Here is a 26,322-nt window from a genome sequence, read left to right on the forward strand (position 1 = left end):
TTTAAAAAAATATTTTTCTGAGAAAAGATGATAAACAGTTTTTTGGTAGCAGTGTGATTAGAGCACATCAGAGATAAACACTGAAAATGCCACCCTCTAAAGAACTGTTGACAATAATTACTAAACAAAATGCATTGTTTTAATTAACTGTTCTTTGATCGGTTAAAAACAACATAACACATTTTTGCTATTACTCTCTCAGTAGTAAACTTTAAAAAACAATGATGTAATAATGCAAATTATATAACACTGTCATGCCATGGAGACTTAACCTCTGATAGGTTGTTGAATAAACTCTTGCAGCCGCAGGTTGTTTACGGGAAATTTTACATGTACTTTATTCGCATTAAGATCATTTTCTCTTTATCAGCCGAATGCTTTAAAAGGTATAACGTCTTTAACGCAATATTGAGGATCACTGCGTTAGAACTACAATTCCCATCAAATCTGTCGCTTAGTGATGACGCATAAGTAAAGAATTTTCAGGAAGGTTACAAAACCGTGGCGTCTTGTTTCTGGAAAGGTGATAGACGACATTTCTCTCGGTATGTAACATTTACTTTCTATTTAGTATTTTGAACGTTGTAATCATATAACAGATAAGACATATTTAGTCTGTAGTTAAATATGTGTTTGTTCAGCGGTCGTTAGGCTAAGGGTTAGTCGCATGATATTACGGCATTAGCTAGCTCAATTTTTGTGGCGTTTTTTAGTGCAAGAGCACATTTTACACTGTTTTTGTGACTCTTAGCTCAAAGTTCAGCTTTCTGTCACACGAATTCCTCTCAAAAAAATTCTTCTCCGTGTTTGTGTTTTAGAGTGACACGGGACAGTAATATATCGTGACAATGTTGGTGGCGAGGCTAACGTGCCTGAAGGCTCTCCCGCTTGCTGGGCTCCGACCACTGCTCACTCAGGGCTCCCCAGCCATGCGGTCACCCATCCTGAAGACCTGTTCACCCTTGCTCAGGCCCCAGCAGGTACTGTAAACTTTGTCGCCAGGCTCTCTCTCACTCACTCACTCACTCACTCACACACACACACACACACACACACACACACACACACACAGCTTTTTTGGCATTTCTATGCTTTGTGGCATTTCTATGCTTCATTAGCCAGACTTTTTAGCAGTGTTTCCCAAATATAGTGCCTCCTGGCAAGTATTTGGGCTTTCGTCTCAGCTATACACCAATTAATACATAGTGAAGTAAAATAAAGGAAAAATGTCAGTAGAAAATATACCATCACATTTGGGCCTAATCTTTGTTGTGTGGTCCAAATGTCATGAGTCAGGCTTTTTACACGGGTTATTACATGTGCTGGTTTTGACAGCTGTGATAAACTGTATGTTTAGGCACACCTGCCATCTGGACCACATATATGGCTGAGTTGTAGCAGTAATGCTGACACCTGAGTCAGTGCTTTTAATATCAATTGTGGGTTGCACTTGGGCCACATTTTCATTGTTTTGCATGTTATGGCTTCAGCTGCTTCACAGATGTCAGCGTTGTTTATTGGGAGGTGTTTACGATTGTTGCCAATCAAGCCAAAGAAAAACCTAGAAAGTAAACATATGTGCTTTAAGAAAATTGTGGCCTTCAAAATAGTATTGGAACTGAGTTTTATGGACTTCTACCGACTTTATGAAGCTGTCTGATAAGGTGGTAGAGGCAAGCTATAATCAAGTTGAGTGGACGGCAAAGCAACACGCAATCGGTTCAGATGGTCAATAATGCCTTTCTTAACCAATACAATAAAAAAAAAAAAATTTAGGATGCTTTTTTGTACAGGTCAATGCACGTATGGGCAAAACATGCCTAAAAACCATTGCTTTGTAAAGTACTAAAAATGCAGCTATGCTTAATTTTTCATCTTGGATAATATTGGTAGAACACCTTAGAAATTTTAGTCATAAGTTTGTAATGATCACAGGGGGTGCAACTTGCAGCTGGACTAGAAACAGTGCAAATGTCAGATTGCCACTGCTCTAATTTGTTATGTAAACATGGTATTTTTTTGAAACTGGGTATTTGCTGCTTCCCTACTTTTGATTGATGGTGGGTGTGAAACCCTAACTCATGTTCAACATTTGAAGAGTCATGTAAAGCTGCTGCTTCTTCTTTCAGGGTTATTCCTCAAAGGCCAGGTTTGGGTTTCGCCGTGCAAAGACAACCAGAGACCAGCTAAAGGAAGCAGCTTTTGAACCAGCCACTGATACAGCCATCAAAAGTAAATGCTTTGATACATACTTCATTTGGCACCGTTACATATTTTCTACTCGTATATAGCCTGAATTCTATGCTGTCTACTGACTTAAGGGTGACCTGTTAAGCTTTCACATATTTTTTGTTATTCATGTCTATGGATAGATAAGTAAAATTTTATTTGTATAGCACCTTTCAAGACAAAGATGACTTAATTTATTAATGTTTCTTAAGTAATAAAAGCAAGACTGAACCTGAGATTTGACATGAACATCCAAAGTGAGAGTGGAATCAAAAGTTAGCCCAAGGTTTCTGATAGATGATTTAACAAGTGTTGAAAGGGGACCAAGAGATTTCATTATCACATACTGTTTACACCATATGTCATACATTCAGGTGAGAAAAAAAACTGTCTTACCTGTGATTAATTGGCTGGGGGTGGGACTCAAAACCCAGTATTAGATAAATAACAAGTATTTTAAAATGTAAATCCTGCAATGCAACTTCATTTTTAGAAAAATGTGAGATTTCATGGTTTGAAATGGTTTTGTTATAGTAAATCTTTTTTCCTCTGAGGCAAAAATGTAAACTGTGTCTCAAATGATTTTTGTGTCGTGTCTGAAGTCGATAGCATGGGGAGAATGATACTGGCTGGAGGTGCAGCAGTTGGCCTTGGAGCTCTGTGCTATTATGGACTTGGCATGGCTAATGATATCGGTGCCATAGAGAAAGCAATGTGAGTAACAGATTTATTTTACCAACAGCACTTGAATTTTATTTTGAAATGCAGACCAGTAGAAAAGTGATGGTATCATACAAACTAAAGGCTTCTTTTCATCTTTGTACAGGATCTGGCCTCAGTATGTGAAGGACAGGATCCACTCTACCTACATGTACTTTGCAGGCAGTGTTGGGCTGACGGCTCTGTCAGCTGTAGCTGTGAGTAGGACCCCAGCTTTAATGGGTCTGATGATGAGAGGATCCTGGCTGGTAAGCTTTACAATACTTGCTTGCTTTTTTGTTTTTTAATGGTCTTCACTCCACTGCACCATTATTATTTTAACCTTAGAATTACATATTACAGAGCTTGTTTAGTCAAATACCAATTTTTAAACCGTAGTTTATCTGATGTGCTTGAATTTTTCCGTTGAACTTATTAATATGATGATTTGTTTGTTCCCACCTAGGCAATTGGAGCAACTTTTGCTGCTGTGATTGGTGCGGGCATGCTGGTCAGGTCAATTTCATATGAGCACAGCCCAGTGCCAAAACATCTTGCTTGGATGCTCCACGCAGGTTTGTGTTTTTAAATATCTTTTAAGAAATTTCTCAGCCCTGTTGTCTCTGGTATGTAGTTGCCTTGGGTGAACACTAGAAGGCAGGCTTAGAACAGGTTAGAGGAAAAAGCTGCTTCAACGATACACTAGTTGATGGCACTAATATCATTTGTTTTTTAAAAGAAATCGTTTTGTTTTGTTTTTAACTGGTTTTTTTTTTTTTTTCAATAATTGATAAGGCGTGATGGGTGCTGTGATTGCCCCCCTCACTCTCCTGGGAGGGCCTCTGATGGTGAGGGCTGCCTGGTACACCGCGGGCATCGTGGGAGGTCTGTCTACTGTTGCAATGTGTGCCCCAAGTGAGAAGTTCCTCAATATGGGAGGGCCATTGGCTGTTGGACTTGGAGTGGTGTTTGCCTCCTCTCTTGGTTAGTATAAAGCACTTTTATTTCATCAATCTTGTTTATAGATAGCCATGAGTATTACAAGCTAGTGAACATTCAGGCTGAAAATGTTCCTGATAATATCATCTTTGTATTTCACTCTGTGGTTTCATTGAAAAGTATAAGGGAGCGGCTGCTTTTTTGTTGTTGTTGTGTTTTTTGTCATTGTTGAAAGTCTGATCTCCAACCTAATGCAATGCACTCTATTTATAGGGTGTCACATATTTAAACAGCAGTGTCCTTTTTGCATCAAAGTGGTTCTGTGCTGAAGTACTTATATTATGATAAACAATTTCTAAATGCATATCATTCCACTAAATGCTTTAAGACTAAAGCAAAGTATTGAATGCAGGATTTTGACTGTATTTATTGTGTTTTTGTTCCTGTAGAACCACACAAAGCTTGACATTTTCATAATGACAATATAAATACAGCTTAAAAACCTAATCTGATAAGTAAATTAGTTTTTCTTTCTTCATCCAAATGATTTTTGATTCCCATGAGATTACAGTAGATATCATTTTTGTGTAGAAATGCATTTTAATACTATACAGTAATTAAATGCTAAAAAGTAATACATAGCACAGTGTTTGTGTGTTGTCAGGGGTAACGCATATGTTCAAATTAAACCGTAGTGGAGTCGGTGAAGTGAAATGTATATTGGGAAATGTACCTGTAAAAGGGCTTTCTCAGTCTTCTCCGTATCTTCTTATTGGATACTTTGTAAGAGAAGGTGTACACCTACGGTGTAGTTTGGGTATAAGAAGTAAATAGAAAATGGGGTGGATAGTGTGCGTCTCTGTCCAGAAAAGCAAAACAGAAGTTATTTCAAAATTCAGTTCACTTTGCAGTTGAGACATATTTATGAATTAATATAAATGTATAAATAACTGCAAGGTGGTTAACAATTGAATCTCCCAAGTTAACGTCTGTGACAGCCAGCTACAAGTTTCAAATGTTTTTACAGAAGCTACAGCCAAACATCAGATTCATACTCGCATATGTGTGTTGTGCAGTATTAGAGCTGTATCATTACCTACTTATTAGTTTTCTATATTGTAACTTTTAGTTGACAGCTGCACAGAAATTGTACTTGTCAGACTCAATTTGAACTTTCTTTTGTCTTCTTCAGGATCAATGTTCCTGCCACCCACCTCAGCATTTGGAGCAGGGCTCTACTCCATTGCTATCTATGGAGGCCTGGTCCTGTTCAGTATGTTCCTCCTCTATGATACACAGAAGGTTATCAAGAAGGCAGAGACACACCCACTCTATGGCGTACAGAAATATGACCCTATCAATGCGTAAGTCACTTCAGGAATTAAAGTACACTAAAAATAACTGGTTTTGAAGATTATTGTTGGTAATCTACTTGTACCGATATGTGGATCTGATACATTTATTTAATCTTACAGGTGTATGGGGATTTACATGGACACACTGAATATTTTCATCAGGCTGGTGATGATTCTAGCTAACGGCGGTAGCGGCAGGAGGAAGTAAACACCATCATGACTCGAGCTTCACTTTTATCTTCCACGGAGCCTGAGACAGCATGTTTACTGCTAGCAGCATAAACCAGATGTTATCTTATAGAGACAAATCCTATCTAACTGCTAGATCAACATGAATGCTTTGAAAGCATGTAAAGATGTGGATTGCACTGTGTGGTACAAGATACCTGTCAAAGTAAAGAAGATAACACAGAGATCTTACTTTGATTTTTGAAAGTATCTGGTTTATCCTGGGGCGCTTTAACAGATGAGTTAAATCTGTCAGTTTAATTTTGCATCCCTCAGAAGTCATTTGTATTATTCTCTGGTTTCTATTTATTTCCACTTGGTGGTGTTTCAGGTTTTATTTGGAGTGAAAATACAGAAAAATGTCACAAAACAACCAAAAGGCCACATATGTCAACCATAGATTGGTCCACATTCACAGTACAATAAACAGACTGTGCTGGATGTAATTGCTGAAGAAATTCTCTGGTATAGCGCTTATGTAATGGGTTAAAGAGGTTCGTAATGTGTTTTTTTTTTTGGGGGGGGGGGGGGGGAATAAAAGTAATTTAAACAAAGTAAATATGTCCATGTGATGTTTTTGGCACATGTTGCTGATGGAGATTTTTTGGAATTTTGTCTGCACTGGATAACGTATTGGGAATGATAACTTAGTTAAGTGACATGAAATACTGCCCACAGTCAAATAACTATACTTGTGCTGTATATGCATTATAATAATGCATATTAATAAACTGTTTTGATCAAGTAATTATGAGTTAATTATGATCGATTAATGGATATGTGGTTTATATTTCAGGGTATGATACTGAAAAAGGACATTCTACAGGAGTGCTTCTACTTCCGTTGCTGTACACACTGTCATGGCAGTTTGTAAAATTGTCATGACCTCTAATCTGTTGATTGCTCATTCAGAACATGAATTTCATGGCATGTTCCATATTTCAAACATTCATTGTATTTTATATTTATTTATTCCAAATATGTTAGTTGGGGCACTGAAAACAACTTGGTTCAGTTTAAACATTAACAAAGAACTTGGTTAGTGTTGGGAAATGGCTTTGTGGAGTTTTGGAATTAAAAGCTACTCATTTAGGTTTAGAAAAAGATCAGATTGGGTTAAAATACAACAGTTTTTCTACAGCTGTGGTTTCTTGGTTGTCACAGTGACATGTCCCTCCTTTGGACAGCATGCAAATTCATGCGGCTATGAAAAATATGGGGGGAGAGAGTCATGAACATGCACAGATAGATCTTTTGCTGTGTGACTGTTTCAAATTTTGCAGCCCTTAAGATTAGACCATTCTAAAACTTGCTCTTCTTAAGTAGGATTATAGTTTCTATTTAAGGTTCCAAAATACATGTTCTGTCACTTGACTAAAGTTATTAGATAGCAAAGCAAATTTTGGGATCCAGTGCAATGAAAATCATATTCAGTTTTACATTTTACAGAAACACTGGGATAAATAGTAGAACCGTGGTTGAATTCTTTCTAGAAGTTTCTGTTACTGTTACAGCCCACAGGTGCACTCGTACACAATGAAATGCTGCTATTCTTAGTAACACCTGTGCTTACGTGCCGTGTCGACGGTGCAGTAAAAATATCTGCTCTGGCCAGTAAGTCAGAGCGATAAAGTTCAGTGACCTGTAAAACAAGCTTAGGGCACCTTGTAAATTTAATTGGTGTAAACTGTGGTCTAAAAAAATTGCAACTAAATAACCTCAAACTTAAATATTTTTATGTTTATTTAGCTCTCCCCACTTCAGACCAGACTGAGACCAGCGGGAGTCCACCTTGTATTTCCCTATAAACAGTCAGCGTGTTGCAGCAGATGACAAAGGCTTAGTGTAGTAATCCTCTTGTGTACCATCTGGCTGTTCATCTAAAATTAAACCTTCAAACCAGGGCACTTGCAACAGATGCTAACATCTGTAAATATGCAGGTGTTTCATTAAAGCACATGCACGTGGCGCACGCAGCTGTCAGGCATGGTTTTAAATCTCACATAATGTTCACGTTTAGGACACGTATGATTCATATATACTGTGTATTGAAAAATCCCACAGATGGGAGGGATAAAGAGGGCAATAATGGATGAGCCTGCACAAAGCTCCAGTTTGCAGAAACCTGCCATTACTGGGGATATGTGACTGCCAGTCATTTTCAGATTGATGACCAATATTTGGTAGAGTTCCAAGGCTGTTGCTGCATAAAATAGGCATGAAGCAGTTTGTGATTAAAAGTTCAGATGACAGTAATCTGTGCTGGACGTTTTGTCACTTCAACCCGTGACACGGTAGAAACTGATGCGTCATCAGTGCTATTTTTATTCTGTTGTCAGTGTTTTGTTTTTAAAAAACATGATTGTTCAAGCAAGCAGCATGACTCTAAGGATGGCATCTGTTAGGTCTATTGCTCTCTAAGCAGGGGCTATGTCCAGGGGTGTGGCATGGGGTGGTATAGCCCCTCCCCAGTTATCTCCTCTGCAAAAGCCACTGGACAAGACTACTGTGAATTGTTCAATACTCAGCACCACCGGATAAGATAGATAACTTACTTAACAGAAGTTACAGCTTTAACAGAAGTTACCGAAGTTACTGACATTTTTAAGTGCTTTTATTTAATGTTAGTTGTTTGAATGTTTGATTCACATTTTTAACTCCATCGAATTTATTTTAAAGCTTTATTTACTAATTATTCTACCATTTATTTAATAAAAGGCCTCTATGCTGTATTATTAGTATTATTATAAGCTATGCACAAAATGAGTAAATAAAATCATATTCAGCTACATTAGAATGACAAACTAATTCATTATAAATAATAATGATCCAGTAATATAATGCAGTATAGGGCATATGCATATTGATCTTTTCTTTCATATTATATTATTTTGGTATTTGACAGTGGTACTTATCAGAATAATTTTTTTATGTTTTTCTACTGGTTAATCCACCTCAAGCTCTTTAATCAAAATGTTAAAATAGAAAAATATAATTAAAAAAATTATATAATGCTACTGTACATCTATTATTGTGAATGTAGGAGATCTAATTAATAATGCTGAGTTTCTATGCTTGTGCTCTAACATTTTTCTGCCTTAAATGAAAATGTTCAGCCAGGGACTATTTTTATACCTGTGAATACAGGAAGTGCACACTCTACACCTTGGAATACAGTTAACACGGTAGCTCAAATGACAGGCAAACGTGCAGTCACATGACATGAAATGGTGCAAAACTCTCTCTTTAACTGTTGTCAAGGTTGCAAGCTCAAAACGTCATACTTGATTTTTCCACTCTGCTCTTCAGAGTGTCAATTTTTTTTTCTTTCATAAAATCAGCTCTTCTTAATCGAGCATTATGCTTTGTCTTTCGCCTGATTTGTCTGCTGGTAATTCATACCGGAAGGACATATTACAGTTTAAATTTTGTATTATTTATTTTATTTTTTATTTGTTCTTGTTTTTGTTTTTTGTTCGCCCACATGGTGTGATTGGCTTCTCTCCTTTTTATTTATAGGGTTTTAACAAGCCCATTAGTCACATATAGCCAAGGTGGCCTAAACTGCCCGCTGTTGCCAACCTTGCCTGCTCATTTACCAACACTAGCCTTAGCTGCACTCATGCACTTACAGCCAATAAGCTTTCTTTAGATCTTGCAGTCTACTTTCCCCAGGAAACCTAGTGACCTGCCAGGTGGCCCGTCTCAGCACAAAAAAACATGACAAAACAAACCGCTGATAATAACAACCAAACAAAAATCTGAGCTGCAAACATTTCCTATCAATGTTTCCAGACTAAACATGGATTCTGTGCCTCATGTGTGCGCCTGTCATATGTGTGGCGAGGTGCGATGATCACACCATATTGTGTGAAACTTGAACTCTCGTCTCTCAATGATCCAGGAGAATTTGGAGTGAGAGCAATGTGGTAGAAGATGTGTGCAGAGAGAAGGGATGCGTCACTGGATTAGTGCCTGAGACGCTGTCCCAGCCTCTTCCTACTTCTGAGCCTACTGAGACGCTTCAAGAAGGGCACGACACTCACTGCTCGCTTTCCCTCCACCAAGCCTTCCACATGAGCCAGCCAAGCCTTACCTCCCCACCAGGATGAAGAAAGAAAAGAAAACGCATGCTTTACTGTTTCTCCTTATGCTTCACTTCACCTCGGGTAAGGCTCTGCTTTTCTTTTACTGTCTTTGTTGTGTGTGGTTAAGACTTCTTGCCTCGCACTTATCTGGTTAATCCTCTAACACAGAGAGGGCATGTCTGTCTTAGTGTGGACTTTCATGTTGCTTGTACTTCATAAATTTCAACATGCAATGCCGTTTTTGTCTGGGTCTTAATACTACAGCCTTATTATTTCTAATTTAACTCTTTTCTCCTCCCTGCTTTCAATTCCTGCCCTTGTTAGCAAGTGAGTGCAACTCTTCTCACTGTAAAATAATAATTAAGGAGAAAAATAATTTGATGTGGTGAGAGACATTTGTGGGGTTTGTACAGTGTGTGGAGCAGCTTCCTTTTAGATTAGGTCATTGTTTTTCTTTTATATCTCTCTTCTGCTCAAATAATGTGAATCGTCTTTTTCTTTCTTATTTTTTTTTTATCACAAAGGGCAATCAGACTATGCTCCATATTTTTACGATAATGGTCCCAGCAGTACAAATGGAAATATGGCCTTGTTCAGCATCTCTGAGGATACACCCGTTGGTAAGGCTCCCGTAAAATTACATTTTTTTTAAAAATTATTATTGTTATAATTTAATATTTTTAAGTTTGGTATAATTTGAGCATGTTTTTACATTTAGTGTAGTTTGAGATGTGTGTTTTAAGTGCCTAAGTGTTGTATGAAATGATCTCACATGGTGCTAAGGCTCCAGCTAATCGCTATAAGATCTTTTGGATTGTGACGTACATCACAGTCTTACGGGAAGAAAACATTATGGGTAGAGGCTCATCTGACCTAACCTGTCAAACGTGCCTTTTACACTAGTGCTGCATATAGACATGTCACGTTTCTGCCCCATTTCAAAGGTTTTGTCCCTGTATGTGTTCTTTTCTCATAGGAACACAGATATATGTCTTGAATGGCACAGATCCGGAGGAAGATCCAGTACGATATGGTCTTGCTTTTGAAAAGGGCTCTACAGAATATTTTAGAGTGGACCCAAAGTCAGGAAATGTGACTCTAATTCAGGAGCTCGACAGAGAGGTGAGCATTTTAATAAAGACTCCTGGTTTGGAAACACACAAAAAAAAAACCCACTTTGGCTCAAAGTGATGTGACATCTTTATTTTTCATAGAAACAAGATGAAATCTCAGTGCACGTGAGCATAACGGATGGCCGTAATAAAGTAAGCTCTATAAGCTACAGTGCAATTCAGTTTACAGTCACATTTTAATACTGCAATTTAACTGGAAACTCTATCATAAATATTAGGATTAAATAGTACTTCAAAAAAGTGCCATGACAGCCTGTAAAATCTATTTAACTGTGCATCATGACATTTTCTCTGATCGCTATTTAGATTATTTCTCTGCAAACAATGTCATTTTTTTAATAAGCTGTAGCAAAAGCAGCTGTTTTGGAAATTTGTAATTGCTTTTCACATGTGTTTCAGGTTGTTGAGACAGTGAGAGTCTTTGTCACGGATACCAATGACGAGCCACCTGAATTTCTAAATTTGCCTTTTATTATTGATATTCCAGAGGTATATTATATAAAATAACTATACAGTTACATGCATGCATTCTAGAGTGTTTTTTCCTGAATGTAATAAAAGTGTTAAACTAATTAAATAATCAAAATTCAATAATGTTTGAAAATTATTGAACTTTTTGCTCCTTTCCCAGGACACTGCTCCAGGAAGTAGCATCTACAGAGTCCAAGCAGTGGATAAAGATATGGGCTCAGGAGGAAGTGTTTCCTATTATCTACAGGTAACTTCACAGCCTCACTGTAATGTGCTTTTGTTACCATGGCAACTTCAAAACAACTTGAGTAGTAACTCCCAAATTGCAAATATTTTTGAAGTTGAATTGAAGTAAAGATGCACAAAGTCACCAGTAAAATTCAGGCACGTTAAAGAAGCTGTTGTGAATTTTAAGAAGTTTTGTTTAAACTCAGGTGAAAAATGCCAGCCACATATCACAAATTAGAAACTATATAATGCACAAAGATCCAAATATCATACTTGATTAATTCTGGCTACTGCATCTATGTTTACTGAGCCATCAGTCAGAAAAAAGCACTCTCCAAAATATAGCAGCTAGGCTTCTACGGCAGCACGTGCGCTGAAAAGTGACCCAGTGTAACCTAGGCTAAAGTTGAAGCTTTTTTTAGCCGCGTTGCACATGGCGTCCAGATGAATACTGAGTTGATTGTAAGAGAGTACTAATCACACAGAGGGCTCTTTATAGCTTTACACCTCTTTACATCTTCAGCTCTCTTAACTCTCACATCCTGGAATACTCCCTGAAGTCTGCCAACACCTTTATCCTCTTAGAGCCCAAAATGTATTTAAAACTGTTAACAAGTTGGGTTTTTTTCATAATTTTAGCATTTCATTTTTTTCATATCTTAATTTTTCTGTTTGTTCTAGGTTTTTTTTTTAAGCTCTTCTATGGTTTGATTCAATTTCTGCTTTGCAATCCATTTAAAAATCAGTTACATTTTTTATTACCAAGACTGCAATGCAAAATAAGCAAATAGCAACACTTTTAACTAGCGTTGTATGACCCTAACACTCAGGGATAACCAGAGGTCGACCTGACATCACGAGCATTGCGCGTGATGGAGGGAGGAAAAGGGCATATGAGTGATGGGACAGTGATGCAGGGAAAGATTAATCTCATACCATAGAGCAGTCTGGAAATCGTGTTACTTTAGTGGATTAAATTTCAATTACATTTGAGCATGGCATTGAAAGCTTAATAGGGGCTTAGGTTTGGTCTGGGCCAACAGCTGACAGCACAGTGGTTGTTAGTCTCCATGTGTCAATTGTGAGACAAAGCTACCCTGAAATGCCAAGGTTAAAATGAGCCAGGCTAAAATTGATCGGTACCATATCAGAATTAGCTTTATTGGTTTTCATTGCTAAATTTAAGTCGAAATAAAGCACTCCTACTATCTTTATTAACTGTGACTGTTATATTACCAGACCTCCCCATTCACCAAGTTCACCATTGATGGACACAGTGGGATCCTCAGAGTTAAACCTGGTGAGACTTTGGACTTTGAGACCACACCAACGCATTTTGTGACAGTAGTTGCAAAGGTGAGAGGTCACTGTGACACTTTTACATTTGGGTTGTGCCTTTATTTGCTTAATCAAATGGTCTTAATACATGTAAACACAGTAAGTAGCTTAGTTTGCAGGTATTTCTGTCCTCAAATGTAAAGGATTTTCAACTTTAAAGTCATGTATTTTTGACATGCAATTGCATCAATCATGGGGTTTAAAAAAGATAAATGAAATTGCAGTTTAAAATTATTTAATTCTAAGTAGAAAATTACATAAAATCTAAAAATTAGTTATTGGAGTTTATCAATAACATTCCTTCTGATACAATTTGTTCATATAGAACCAAATCCTGCATATTGTAAAAAAACAACAACAACAAAACAACAACAACAAAAACAAAAACAACATTATACTAAATACACACATAACATAATTATGTTCTATGAGCAACCCATTGCAGTAACTGAGAGGAAAACTTCCTTTTAATATGAAAAAAGAAACCTGCTGCAGAACTAGATTCAGAGTAAAAGTTGTTTTACCTTCACTGATTTGGGTGAGAGAAAAGCAAAGAGTGAAAAAGGGGAACAGGGAGCTAAAAAAAAAATCTGTTGGGAAGTGGTGAGATTTTAAGTTGCTGGTCTGCTGACGCACTGAAAGTCCTGCTCCCAAAAATAAGTATAATTTATCACTGTGAATAATAGTTGGTGGTGAAAGCTAGTTTATTTTTTGTAGCCTCGGCTCTGGCTACTTAAATACCTGGCTGTGTAACATTTAGTAGATAATCCAGTTATTAAAAAGGTAAAGCTATGATGTATAAAAATATTATATTATAGTGTTCCCAATTAAAAATGAATTTCATTGCCTAACTTTTGATTTTTATTAAGGTGCAAGTTTTTCCTAGGTTTTTTTGGCCTTTTTCAACTTTAGTCGATAGACACAGTGAAGATAGGACAGGAGAACAGAGGCAGAGAAAGAGGGGAAGACATGCAGCAAAGGACCTTGGGTTGAACTCGAACCCGGGCCAGCAGATCTCAGTTGTATGGCACGTGGTCACAAGCTCAATGCACTGAACTAAAGTGGCAAATCAGACAATAATTGCTTCTAAAATTATACTAAACCATGAACATGTATCTAAAATCTTATGCATGTTCTTTCTGCAGTTTGTGATTTTTAGCAAGTTAAGAAAAAACAAACTCTTAACTTTTTCAAGCAAGACATCTCTTTAAAGTGCAAGTAACATAGCATTTAGGTTAGAATACTAAAAAAATGTATATTTTTGGTTAAACTAAATTTTTAGTGTTTTTTGTGAGCTGGCTTCAAGCTGTTGTGACAGATAACATGTAGCAGAGATCCCATAATCCCAACATGGCCGAATGTAAAATAAACTTAACCATGTCTTTGATTAAATATAAAGGGTTAACTAATTATGCCATGTGGTAACTTTGCTTTTACCTTGTTGTTGTCACAGGATGGAGGTGGAAAGTACAAGGGGAAGCATCAGGTGTTGACTTCCACAGCCACAGTAACAATTAATGTTATTGATTCCCAAGACATGCCTCCATACTTTGTAGGAACACCATATTTTGGATACATCTATGAGGTCTCTGTTCCTGTAAGTTCTTGTCGCATTCACTGAATTAAATTTGATTTCAGTTATTGCTTTTGTCTCCATTGTGTTGATGTACTTTTTTACTTCTAGGGCTCTGAAATATACACAGTGTACGCTAAAGATGGTGACCAAGGCAATCCTAACCCGATACATTATTCCATTATTAATGGTAAGAACAATAGCAAAAAGAGAAAAGTGCAAGATTTAGTTGCTTGTTTGTAAGGCAAAAGTGTGTTACTGTGTCTTCTTTTAGATTATGATCAGATTTCAAACAAAACTTCTATCAACACCTTTCAGGTAGTGATGGTGTGTTCGACATAAATAGCACAAGTGGTTGCATCACCCTGACAACTTTTCCATCTTTGCTGAAAAATGAGCTGTATGAAATCAAAGTCAAGGTAACAAGTTATTTTCTACTTATCTTCATTTTTAAAAGAAACTTTTCACCGCAGTAGCTTTTGAAACCACCTTCAGCAGCCATAAGTTGAACGGATAGATTTTTTTCTTTGTACGACTTTATTAGTCTCTCACATGGTTGTGGATAAAGTTTGGTCCACTCTTTACAATATTGCTTCAGTTCATTGAGGTTTGCAGGTATTTGTTTATGCACAGCTCTCTTAAGTGCCAATCAAAGTATCTTAATCAGTTTTAGGTCTGGCCTTTGAGTGGGCCATTACAGCACCTTGATTCTTTACCTTTTCAGCCATTCTGTTGTAGATTTATTGCTGTGCTTAGAATCATCATCGTGGTCCATGACCCAAGTTTGGCCAAGCTTTGTCTGTCAGGCAGCTGGGCTCACATTTGACTCTAGAAAGTATAGAAAGGAGTTCATGGTTGACTCAATAATTGCAAGGTGTCCCAGTCCTGTGGCTGCAAAACAAGTCCAAATCATGACCCCTCCACCACCGTGTTTCACAGTATGAGGTGTTTGTGATGATATGCTGTGTTTGATTTTCACCAGATGTAGTGCTGTGGATTAAGGCCAAACATTCACTTTGATCTTGTCTAGCCAAGGGACATTGTTCCAGAAGTCTTGGAGTTTCTTCAGACACAACTTTGCGAACCTAAGCTGTTCTGCTATATTCTTTTTAGACAGAAGAGACTTTCCTCTGGCAAACCTTCTAAAACATGTTTGTCAGGTTTTGCCCGGCCTTGGGGCGTATTTTCTGGGATGTCCACTCCTAGGAAAGTTGCTACATTGTGTTAACATACACCTGAATGCTCCAGACCAGCAAAATTCCAAAACTTGTTATCGTACAGAGGTGGTCTCGCTGATGATCGGTTAAATAAATGCATTTGATTAGAATCATCTTGCTGCTTCTTCTTCTGCTTCTGGAATAGTTTTTAACAGGACTGCATAGAGTCCCATGAAAACCTTTTTTCACCGGTGCTTCTTACTCTCATTGACTATAATTTTATTTACTTGTGTATTTTTTAAACTGAAGGCATCTGAGATAGGCCCAAACAATGAGCTCCAGGACTATGATGTTACCACAGTGACTGTCCGTGTGGTTGATCTCAACAACCATCCCCCAACCTTTTATGGAGAAAATGGGCCACAGAACAAATTTGAAGTCACCATGTATGAGCATCCACCTGCAGGGGAGATCCTCCGTGGCTTCAAGATCACAGTCAACGACTCTGATCAGGTACATGAATTCCAAATTGCAAATATCTGATTCATTCCTTGGACATGCAGCAGTGTGCTATTACTAATCAATAACTGTGATCAAAGGTGGTGCAATAATATTAAAATTTAAAGAATATTAGCCAGTTGACAGATCCATTTAAAGAAATTACGTACAAAGTTAACTAAATATGTGAAAACAAACGTGTTGTGCAATAATGCCGCCCCAAAGTTGCAAATATCCAGCAAAAGTATTGAAAGTAAAAATGTCACTCACTATGCCACCATGGTTAGTCTCCTCTACCTGTTTATAATAGCTCATGTAGCATTACATGACACTCTTATACTCTTATTTATGTGGTGGCAACAGCTCAGGAGGTAGCACAAGTTATGTTATAATGTTAATAATAAGTTGGTGGTTGCTCCAGTCTGCATGCGAAATCCTTGGGCTAACTGCAAACCCCAAGTTGCATCTAATGGCGTGTGAGTGTGTATGAATGTATGTCAGAAAGCACTTAAGCATAAAAAAGTGTTTGTGTGAATGGGTGAATAAGACATGTTGTATAAAGCGCTTTTAGTGCTTAGGTAGAGTAGAAAAGCGTTCTAAAAGAACCAGTGAGTTTATGTAATGGATTTCTGTATTGTGCTGACATTTTTAGGGAGCAAATGCCAAATTTAAACTGAGGCTAGTTGGGCCGAGCCGAGTGCTTCGTGTGGTTCCCCAGACAGTCCTGAATGAAGCACAGGTGACCATCATTGTGGAAGACACATCCGGCATCGACTATGAAAAGGGGCCAACTCTCTCTTTTAAGGTGAGGCGCCGTATGGGCAATATTACAACATTACAATACGTTATTATTAACAAGTGTCGAAGAAATAATCCTGTTAGTTATTTTACTGGGTGGGTAATCTCTTTTGGTTACTAGGAAATATGATTTTGATTAATGGCTTTAGCCCATGAATTAACTGCATTTTCATTAACTTAAGCTTTGCCTGTATACTAATACTTTGTGAATGTTGCAACATAAATACATAGCTCACCTTTTGTAAACTGCCACAAAGATAATTTACTCCAATCATTTGTGCTTTGTAAAGGACCCAGGCTAGAAATCCATCTATCAATATGACTGTAGATAAGCAATAACAACATGAGCGCCCTAGCAAGTCTCTGATTTATTTCACTGACTGCAGTGACATTAATTTTAAAAATCATAAATCAAATCTGAAAATATTTTCTTTGCTTGGTTTACAGTTTCACAGAGTAGCCAGTGTGGCTTTAGATATCTGTATATCCATGAACTCATTGATTATTCATTCATTTATTTGTTCATTTTCAGGCACAACAAATACCTATATTGAACATAAAATGCACAAAACAAAAAACAAAAATTGCCTGAAAAAATTATGAGTTGACTAAAGCTTTCAGCACTAATTTAATCACTCTGAGTGTGTCTTCCTGCAGCTCCTGGCAGTGGAGATTGACACTCCCGAACGGTTCAGCGCAACAGCGGACATAGTGATCAACCTGCTGGACACAAATGACAACATCCCTAAATTCACATCTGAGTATTACATCGCCAGGGTCCCTGAGAACTCTCCTGGAGGCTCCAGTGTTTCATCTGTAATAGTGAGTCAATCACAGTTAAACTCAGCTTTAACCTGATCAAAGTGATTATATAATCCATCTTTCCTCTATTAAATGCATATTGCTCAGCACAGTTCATTAGATAAAAGCAGATTGGTGCCAGACAAAAACAGGCTTAGCGCTCTCTTGCTTCAGTTTGCTACTCCTGGTTATGAAATTTGTTATCTCCATGTCACAATCTGGCATATGTCCTATGTTACTCCTCATCGAGGGAGATTATTAAAAAATATATTGGCACATTTGTCCCTTGCTTGTCATCATACTGTAGAAACCCTGCAACCAGGCAATGTGTCCAAGTTAAGCAGTGAGAAGTAAAAAGCTTAATTTTGCTTCAAGGTTAATCATGTTGACCGATGCTTGCTGAACATCCCCTCGCAACACACTGTATATGAGCTTAAGACTCTATCTAGTTGTCCACAGGGGGTTTTAGTAAAAATAAATGACACAATAAATTATTTTCAGTCACCTTAAAGTAATCATATTTATTTAAGTTACATATCTATACACTATTATGATGTAATTTTCCAAATAAGTAATTAAAAAATTTTAAAGTGTAATTTTTTAATATTTTGTTGTGTAAGCATGAGTATGTATGTGTGGTATGTAGGAGTATGTAGGTGTATAATCGCCTTCCTTTTTTTCTCTGTAGGCAAACGATCCAGATTCCGGGTCTTGGGGTGAAGTCAAATATACGATTTATGGATCAGGATCTGATTTGTGAGTATAAACCTTTCATTGCTGCCAATTTAGGTTCATTCTGATCAGATCTTTAATTCTGGCATTTCCACAAAATGCATTTCACAGCCTAAAGTTATTTTGAAAGTATGAGTCAAAAATGCTCAGAGGCTCAGGGTGTTTAGTGCCAGCAGGACACTAGTCTTGAGTCATCTTTGTGTCTTTGATGAAAGAGGTAAGCGGGAAACTGGTTTGATCGGCCCCTCTGCTGCACAAACAGCTCGCTCTAAAATGGCTGTAAGATGCTGGCTAATCTCCTAATTGGATTGGTAGGTTAAAAATAGAGAGCCTGGCCCATCTCACATAGGCAGAGCCAATTAATATGCAATGTGACAGCTGGAGCCACAGAAACGGCAGCTTTGAGAAGCAAGGCAACATACAGCGAAGGGAAAGTGAGAATTTATGCCTGTCTGCAGGCTGCAACCTGAGTTAATTGTGTGAAAGTTATCAGTTCCAAGAAAACTTGTGAAATTTCACAGCGAAAAACAAGACAGAAAAGTCTGCTGAATAAAATGGCTGCATGCCCAATGTTGAACTAGAAGGCACTCAGAAAGCTCCTGGCAAGCTTTAAAATGAGTAAACCTGCTGTGTGTACGAGCAAGTATTTATTCCTTATTGTATCCCTGAAATTGTTATGAATGTGTTTTTAGGTTAGAGAAATATAACAGGTGGTAAAAAAAATTAAGCCCTACAGGGTATAGTCAAGCTCTCCTGATTAGTGATCACTTTAAAACAACCTCTGGAAAGTCTGAAAATCTCAAATATACATTCACAATGTTTGAAATGACAAAATAGTTAGAAGCTTTGTGGTTCCAGATCCTCAGAAAACACAAACAGTGTATAACAATAAGAACAAAATTGAAAAAAAAAACTTGGCAATTATTGTGTAAATCAATATTTCTCTACAGATGTACATATGCATTTCATATGCTGGAGATCTGTCTTTAAGGAAGCAACTCATTAAACATATTCTCCCTGCAAATCAGGGTTCAGGATTTTTCACCCAAACAAATAAGCATAAGCAGCAAAAATGTACAAGTTTGTTTTTCCTACACGTTTTTTAAATCAACTGGATTAACATCTGAAGCCTTACAGTACAACACGTCTGTCCAACGATGGCTGTAAAGTTGTTTTTTATAGCAAAGTGTGTCATGTAGAGATTCACAGGGAGCAATGAAAATCTGTCACTTGAGCTGTGAATTACGATGCCTGTATTAGAAACGCCTGGTTAGTTGAGATGAAGCTAAATGGACATCTGTGGTTGTGACTCATGCACTGTGTGATCTGAACTGCAGGTTTTCCATTAACGCTTCATCAGGCCTCATCACCACACAGCCCTGGACCAGCCTGGATGCAGAGGTCAGGTCAAAGTACAACTTTTATGTCAAGGCTGAAGATTCAGAGGGGAAGTACAGCTTGGCTGAAGTCTTTGTCACAGTCACTGACATGAACGACCACGCGCCAGAATTTGATGAAGTGCTCGTGGAGAAGACGATGATTATTGGCACGCCTGTCAAAATAGAGGTACATTTTGCTTTGAAATTGATCTATCTCGTCTCTTTTAGCTTAATCTGTGATTCTACTTTCACCAAGTTTCAGCTTTTTTGTTGTAAACTGAATGTTTTGGGAGCTTAGATAACAGTAAACATTCAATGTATTGAGCTTTGGTTCTAGAAAAGTTATGATTGCATAATTTGGCATCAAAAGACTAAGATTTTGGTGTGTAGAGCTTTCTAAATTTGTTAATATTCCATGGCTATAAATACAAAAAACACTATTTGCGCCTTTCTGATAAAGACTACAAAAAACAGCTGTTTAAAATGTATTCAGTTGTGTGGATTAACTAGAAACGTGTAACTAAATTAAATAAAATTTGATTTCAAATCTAAGGAAAATCTGAAGCCTGCAGTGGATATTCTGCATTAATACCTGGTTTAAAACACTTCTTATAAAGTAATCAGTGTGACTAATTAAAATTATTAATAGGGAAACAACAATTCCATAGCCAAGTATACGGATGATAAATTGACTCATCTTAAAATGTATGCATATATGTGCCAAAGCTAGGTTAAAGAACGACATATTGCATGCAATATGTCAAATCTAATGCATTTTACAGAAACATCACAGCCTAAGAATAAAGATTTATTCGTTTACATTTTAACTAAACGCTATTGATGCATGATGCTTTTTACAGGCCGTGGATGAAGATGCGGAGTCTCCAAACAACGTCATTGAATACTCCATCATGACCGCAGATCCTGACAATGCATTTGACATCAATGCTGACACTGGCGAGATCAAGCTGAAGCCTTATATTAAGTCTATGGAGATTGTACAGAACATCACCAAGCAGAAGGACTGCAAGTGGTCTGTGGTGGTCGAAGCCAGGGACCGAGGCTCTCCGTCCTTCAGCACAACAGCTGTGGTCAACATCGATATCACAGAGGCGGTAAGACTTGTTCCGACTCGGAGCATGCTTGCAGTGCTTCCTGTCCCAGAGCTGAGCTGTAGACGTGCATTTTAACATGAGTCAATAGGGACTGTTGCCATGCTACTATATGCTTCTGCTAAATCAGCGTCCTTGTTTCAGCTAGTCACATTTCACTAAGTTCATCTACTTTAAAGGATAACACTGGTAATTTCTTATAGTTTATTTAAAGATCAGAACTAACAATAAAGTTTCCTACTAAGAAGTGAAAAAAAATCCATTAATACTAACTGGACTATCAGGTTCTGAATGCAATCTAATTTGTGGCTTTAAATATGAATTATTACAGAGTTTTAAAACCAATTAACTCTAAATTTGTAGCTTTCCCTTTCAGAACAAAGTTTTATCATAAAAAATTATTTGGACAAAAAAACAGTTTTAACCATTCTGGGATTGATCCACTGAACAGTCAAAGGCCACTTCATTAGTTACACTTTTTCATTTACTGGTTAACACAAATATTTAATCAGCCAATCATTTGGGCTCACCAAATAAGACAAGAGGAGACTCAAAAATGTTGCCTAAACTGATGAGTCACAATTGTTGCTGCAGCATCCAGATGGTGGGTCAGAATTTGGCTTGGGCAACATGAATGCATCAATCCATCCTGCCTTGTCAGCAGTTCAGGCTGGTGGTGGTGATGGTGGTGTAATCATGTGGGGAAATTTTTTGGCATACTTTGGGTCCCTCAGTACCAAGTGAGCATTGTTTAAACACCACAGCCTATCCGAGTAATGTTACTGCGCATGTCCATCCCTTTATGGCCAATATGTACCCATCTTCTGATGGCTGTTTCCAGCAGGATAATGTGCCATGTCACAAACCTCAAATCATCTCAAACTGGTTTCTTGGTCATGACCTCCACAGTCATTCAATAGAGAACCTTTGGGATATAGTGGAGCAGAAGATTTGCATCTTGGATTTGACACCAACAAATCAGCAGTAACTGTGTGACGCTATCAAATCAATACTTAGCTCTGAGGAATGTTTCCAGCACCTTTTTGAATGTATGCTTTGGATTATTACAACAATTATGAAGGCAAAAGAGCCAAAGCCAACCTAGTGCTGGCAAGGTGTGACTAATGATGTGGCCAGTGAGTATATATGGTCATGGCTACACATTTTACTTGTTGATGGAAAAATTCACACTCATTTTGATCTTTGAAATATTGATATAAACATTAGCATTATCCTTTGAAGTTTTTGCTCATTTGCATTGATCCATATTTTTCTAATACTTTTTGTGTTTTCATCCTGAATCCATTATTTCACTCTCCATGATGTTTTTGGTTCTGTTTGTGTGTTGTGTATCGTGCTTTTCAGATAAAAGGTCGAGTTGTTTCATACTTCATGGGCCTCAGCAAGCGTCCGCTGACTGTTTTTGGAATTTTTTTGAGCATTCTCACGTCCCTTGTTTTACTAACAATCTGCATATCCACCATCCTGTACTGTAACGCAGTGAAAAAGTCCAGAATCAACCCTGAGAGTAACTACATTAAAGTGGTCCGCAGAGTCAAGTGAGAAATAACCAATGCCTCTCCTTCATTTTCATTCATGAACATTAAAATAATGTTTACTGGCTGGGTTAGGTCTGTAAAAGAGTACCGGTGTACATTGAAAGAAAAGTCTTTTTTATTATTTACTATTTTTACTTCCACAAACTTTTTTGGTCCCATGAACTGGTCATTATTATTGTTTAGCCCTCGTCAGTCAAAGAGAAATCCTAATGCATCGCACTGCCAGACGCATTCCTAAACATTAGAGACATATGTAGTTGCTAGCTTTCCTGTATTGTAGGGCAGAAGATGGATGTCTGGGTGCGAGTGTGAAAGTGCTAGAGTGTTCATAGACATGTTGTTTGGGCCTCCTCTGTCAGTGCTTTGGCATCCAATTTCATGTTTGCATGCTTTTGACAAATACTTGGAATTCAGGTTCAAACTGTTTTATTTTTGCTCTTTTACAGACTCCTCTCAAGGGGCCTATGGCAGCCTTTTTAATGAAAAGTAGGGACAATCCTTTAAAAGCTCTAGGCATGGTCACTTTTATCATTAGTGTTTTGGTAGGAGGGACTGTCTTGATCTCTACGGCTATGTACATGCGCAACTCAAAGTCCAACAGGATCATGCCAGCACGCCGCATCATTAAGAGGCGACCCAGGGACCAGCAGCCTTGGACCTTCAAGATACCTGTTATCAAATTCACCAACCCTGGAGAAAAGTTCCTCATAACCAACCCGGAGAGCAGCCTCCAGCAGGAGACAGGTAGCCCCCGGCTGAAGCCTCCACCTCCCATTGCTCCCTGTCTTCCGCCTCCACCTCCCTCTAACGTGCGGCCCAATGAAAGGCTGCGTGCAGTCCCAACAATATCTGGCGCACTGGCATCCAAAGGCTCCAAGAAAGCTAAGTCCAGCCGCCGTAAGGAGGGAAACATCAGCTCTGCTTTAGTGTCGGAGCTTAAAATGAAGCTTGAGCAGAAAATACACGAGAACAACCAAGGTTATTATTAACTTTAATGCAAAAATATCTTCTTTGATGGCTCTTAACTCACTTCATCCGAGTTCTGTGTGATGATGAGGTTACGTGAGCCTACCTTTATGTTATTTACAAGCAAACAAAAGAAGAGAGTGGTTTACATAATTATGTCTTAAGACAAGATAGAAGTGGGCTGCAGTGTATTCTCAGTTGACCTGCTTTAGATAAAAACAGGAGACAGCTTGAGTCAGCAGTACAGTACTAGATAATTCACCACACTGCCATCTTGAGGAGGATTATCATTTTAACATTAAGAAGCATTACAAGAAATTGAAAGCTGAGAAGTTGCTCTTTTGTATGATGAAAATGTGCCACTGTAGGTTTTCACAGTAAGAGCATCTTGCTTTTATTTTGTTGAGTGAGTAACTGTAGAAAATGCTTTTATATAAGTGGATGTGGATCTATTTTAATTGTACAGCACTGTAAACATGGCAAAACCGCAGCTGTATCATGATGCAGTAAATACAGCAAAGTCAAAATTAGACCGTCTAACTCCTCTTGAAGGATGTTGTTGATAAAAATCAGTCATATGCTTGAAATTTTTAAGCTCAGATTACTATTTATATAAGCTGCTTGGACACTTAATTCATATGGGTATTTAAATGTAGTGTCAAAAATGTAGGGTCTTTGCACTGCTACTTTCCAGGTTACTTTTAAATGCCTTCAAATGTAGGCAAATACAGTGTCATCACTGCAAGAAATATGATGTTCTTGATTCTATCTTAGCTTACTATTGTAAATAAGTTTAGAAAAACTATATATGTTACATATAAATAACACTTGCCTGGTATTTCAAAGTAACATATTTGTACTGTCTTTGTACTGTCTTGATTTTGAATAAATATTCAAAAATATCTTGGTCTGTGCTCAATTTCGTCCTGGTGGTTTGATGTAGTTTTTTAGTTTTTTGGGGTTGTGGTAAAGACACAAAAACTAAGACACTGATTAAAATAAAGAAAACAATACATACATTATTTTTACACAGCAACACTGTCCCCATAGTTGAAAAGTTCACTGCAAATAATGCATTGGCTTAAGTGGACTGGCTTAAGTACAGCGCTTAATTTTGATGTTTTGGTACTTAGAGTTTTTATGGTTAATCTTGCCTTATGAAGATCATAGCAATGCAAGGGGAGGGATCACTAGTGCAAACAAGCGTGGGACTAATGTCAGTCTGTTATGTAATGTAAATCACAATGTTATAGCAGCTGTGCTTTGTTAGTCTCTTGTTGTTGTTGTGAATTTCTAATGTAAATGTCACTGTTTTCATGGCTGAGGGTGGAACTCAACCTGGCTATCGATGAACCACCATGACTAATACTACAGCAGTAAGTGGTAACATGTGGCCACCCTTTCCATGTCCAAATTCCAGTACAGTTGTAGCCATGGGTTTGACCAGTGCATAGAAGTCTTTACCTTCTTTTAACCCTTGTATGGTGTTCGGGTCTGTGAGACCCGTTTTCAGTTTTTCTCAAAAGAAAAATTAAACAATTAATTATTTTTTCAACCTGAAATTCATTGGCTTTGGCTTATTTTCTGTGAAGAACATGAATCCGAACTAATTTTCAATGACCTCATACTGTACCTCCCCCCACGCATTTACATTACATACAAGGTGTTCGGGTCCACTGGACCCAGGCCTAATAAAAGTGTCGAAAGTGCAGGTCCTGTGTTCCCACACTCTGTCTTCCTCCTTTCTGGTGCTGCTGATGGTGTTTTCTTCCCCTCCTGCTCCGCACAAAGTTGCAACATTGTTGAAAATTCAACTATCAACACCGTCTGCTCTTACATTTCCACACATTTTACCCTCTTTCTTGAGGGATCCAAATTTTCTCATCCCCTGTCCCACCTGCAAATTAGGGGCATAATACTATAAATAAGACTTTGCCAGTGTGGTTCTTTATCACAACTGATCAAGATGGCAAAAGATTATCTGCTGCGAGGGCCATCCAATTGATTTTGGAAGAGAGAGTGGCTTCGGATGATGATGTTGACAAAGAGGTTTCAGAATATTTCACATTTCTGAAAATTTAGAGTCTGACAGTGACTTTGAAGAAGAGGATGAGGTTGAGCACCATTTAGTAACAAAACGAAGACGAGCACCCCATCTGCAGCCAGCTCCAGGACCAGAACAAGCCCACCAGACAGCAAGTGAAGAAATATGGATGTCAATAACTGGTGAAATTGAATGGTCTTCTTGCCCAAGAAATGAGCCACCCTGCAGAGCTGTTACTGTGATAAGCCAGGGCCAACACGGCTGACAGTTACTCATGTGCAGGACATCAAGTCTTCATTTGAGCTTTTCATCCCAGATTACATCCAGAAAATTATTCTGGATTGCAGTAATCTAGAAGGAAGGTGTGTTTTTGGAGAGAGGTGGAAGGAGATGGACCAAATTGATCTGCAGGCCTACTTTGGGGTTCTTATCCTTGCAGGAGTTTTCAGGTCCAAAGGGGAATCCACAGAATCCTGTGGGATGCAGAAACCGGCAAGAACCTTTCCGTGCATCAATGTCTCTGGAAAACTTCCACAAAATTTCCAGGATTATCCGTTTTGATAGCCGAGACGACAGACCAGCTCGACGGCAGAGAGACAAGCTAGCTGCCATCAGGACAGTGTGGGATAAGTGTGTGCACCACCTACCCCTGTTTTACATCCCTGGGCCTAATGTCGCCATTGATGAGCAGCTGATCCCATTTAGTTGTGAAACATATTGCTTCACGTGTAAATGTGTTGTCTTTCCACTCACTCCACTTGATTATAACTGATTTATGTTTTTATAACATTTTATAAAAAATAAAAAAAATAAAAAAAACGAGAAGCACATTAATTCATAAATGTGATCTAACAAAGGTAAAGGGAAAAAATTAACCATGTTTACTGTTCATATGGCTTGTAATTGGGATGAAGTAAACATCTGTTGAGTAATTTAACATAAAATTGTTTGATAGTGTTAATTTGGAAAGCCAAAACTCTAGCGGGTCCACCAGA

At 37.9% G+C, this 26,322-nt stretch overlaps 2 protein-coding genes across 3 annotated transcripts; both read left to right on the forward strand.

Moving 5' to 3' along the window:
* Positions 1 to 391: 391 nt before the first annotated feature.
* ghitm (growth hormone inducible transmembrane protein) lies at positions 392 to 6,198 on the forward strand. The gene is made up of 9 exons (XM_004561216.5): positions 392 to 545; positions 819 to 980; positions 2,130 to 2,232; positions 2,832 to 2,943; positions 3,056 to 3,197; positions 3,395 to 3,503; positions 3,724 to 3,912; positions 5,060 to 5,231; positions 5,343 to 6,198. Exons 2-9 carry the CDS (start codon positions 849 to 851, stop codon positions 5,428 to 5,430), a joined length of 1,047 nt encoding a protein of 348 aa, XP_004561273.2. The 5' UTR covers positions 392 to 545; positions 819 to 848; the 3' UTR covers positions 5,431 to 6,198.
* A 3,244-nt stretch (positions 6,199 to 9,442) lies between these two features.
* On the forward strand, positions 9,443 to 24,185 carry LOC101475681 (cadherin-related family member 1a). Of its 2 annotated transcripts, XM_076887577.1 has the most exons (18): positions 9,443 to 9,619; positions 10,063 to 10,158; positions 10,515 to 10,660; positions 10,753 to 10,803; positions 11,071 to 11,160; positions 11,303 to 11,389; positions 12,610 to 12,726; positions 14,162 to 14,305; positions 14,393 to 14,471; positions 14,600 to 14,700; positions 15,748 to 15,951; positions 16,589 to 16,741; positions 17,392 to 17,556; positions 18,224 to 18,291; positions 19,605 to 19,833; positions 20,507 to 20,761; positions 22,124 to 22,317; positions 22,764 to 22,928. In XM_076887577.1, exons 1-18 carry the CDS (start codon positions 9,559 to 9,561, stop codon positions 22,795 to 22,797), a joined length of 2,274 nt encoding a protein of 757 aa, XP_076743692.1. In that variant the 5' UTR covers positions 9,443 to 9,558; the 3' UTR covers positions 22,798 to 22,928. The 2 variants fall into 2 exon arrangements, with proteins under 2 accessions (XP_076743692.1, XP_076743691.1); XM_076887576.1 differs by lacking the exon at positions 22,124 to 22,317 and having other exon boundaries at positions 9,445 to 9,619; positions 22,764 to 24,185.
* The last annotated feature ends 2,137 nt before the right edge of the window (positions 24,186 to 26,322 follow it).

The sequence above is a fragment of the Maylandia zebra genome, linkage group LG8 (assembly GCF_041146795.1).
Source record: "Maylandia zebra isolate NMK-2024a linkage group LG8, Mzebra_GT3a, whole genome shotgun sequence".
Lineage (NCBI taxonomy): Eukaryota > Metazoa > Chordata > Actinopteri > Cichliformes > Cichlidae > Maylandia > Maylandia zebra.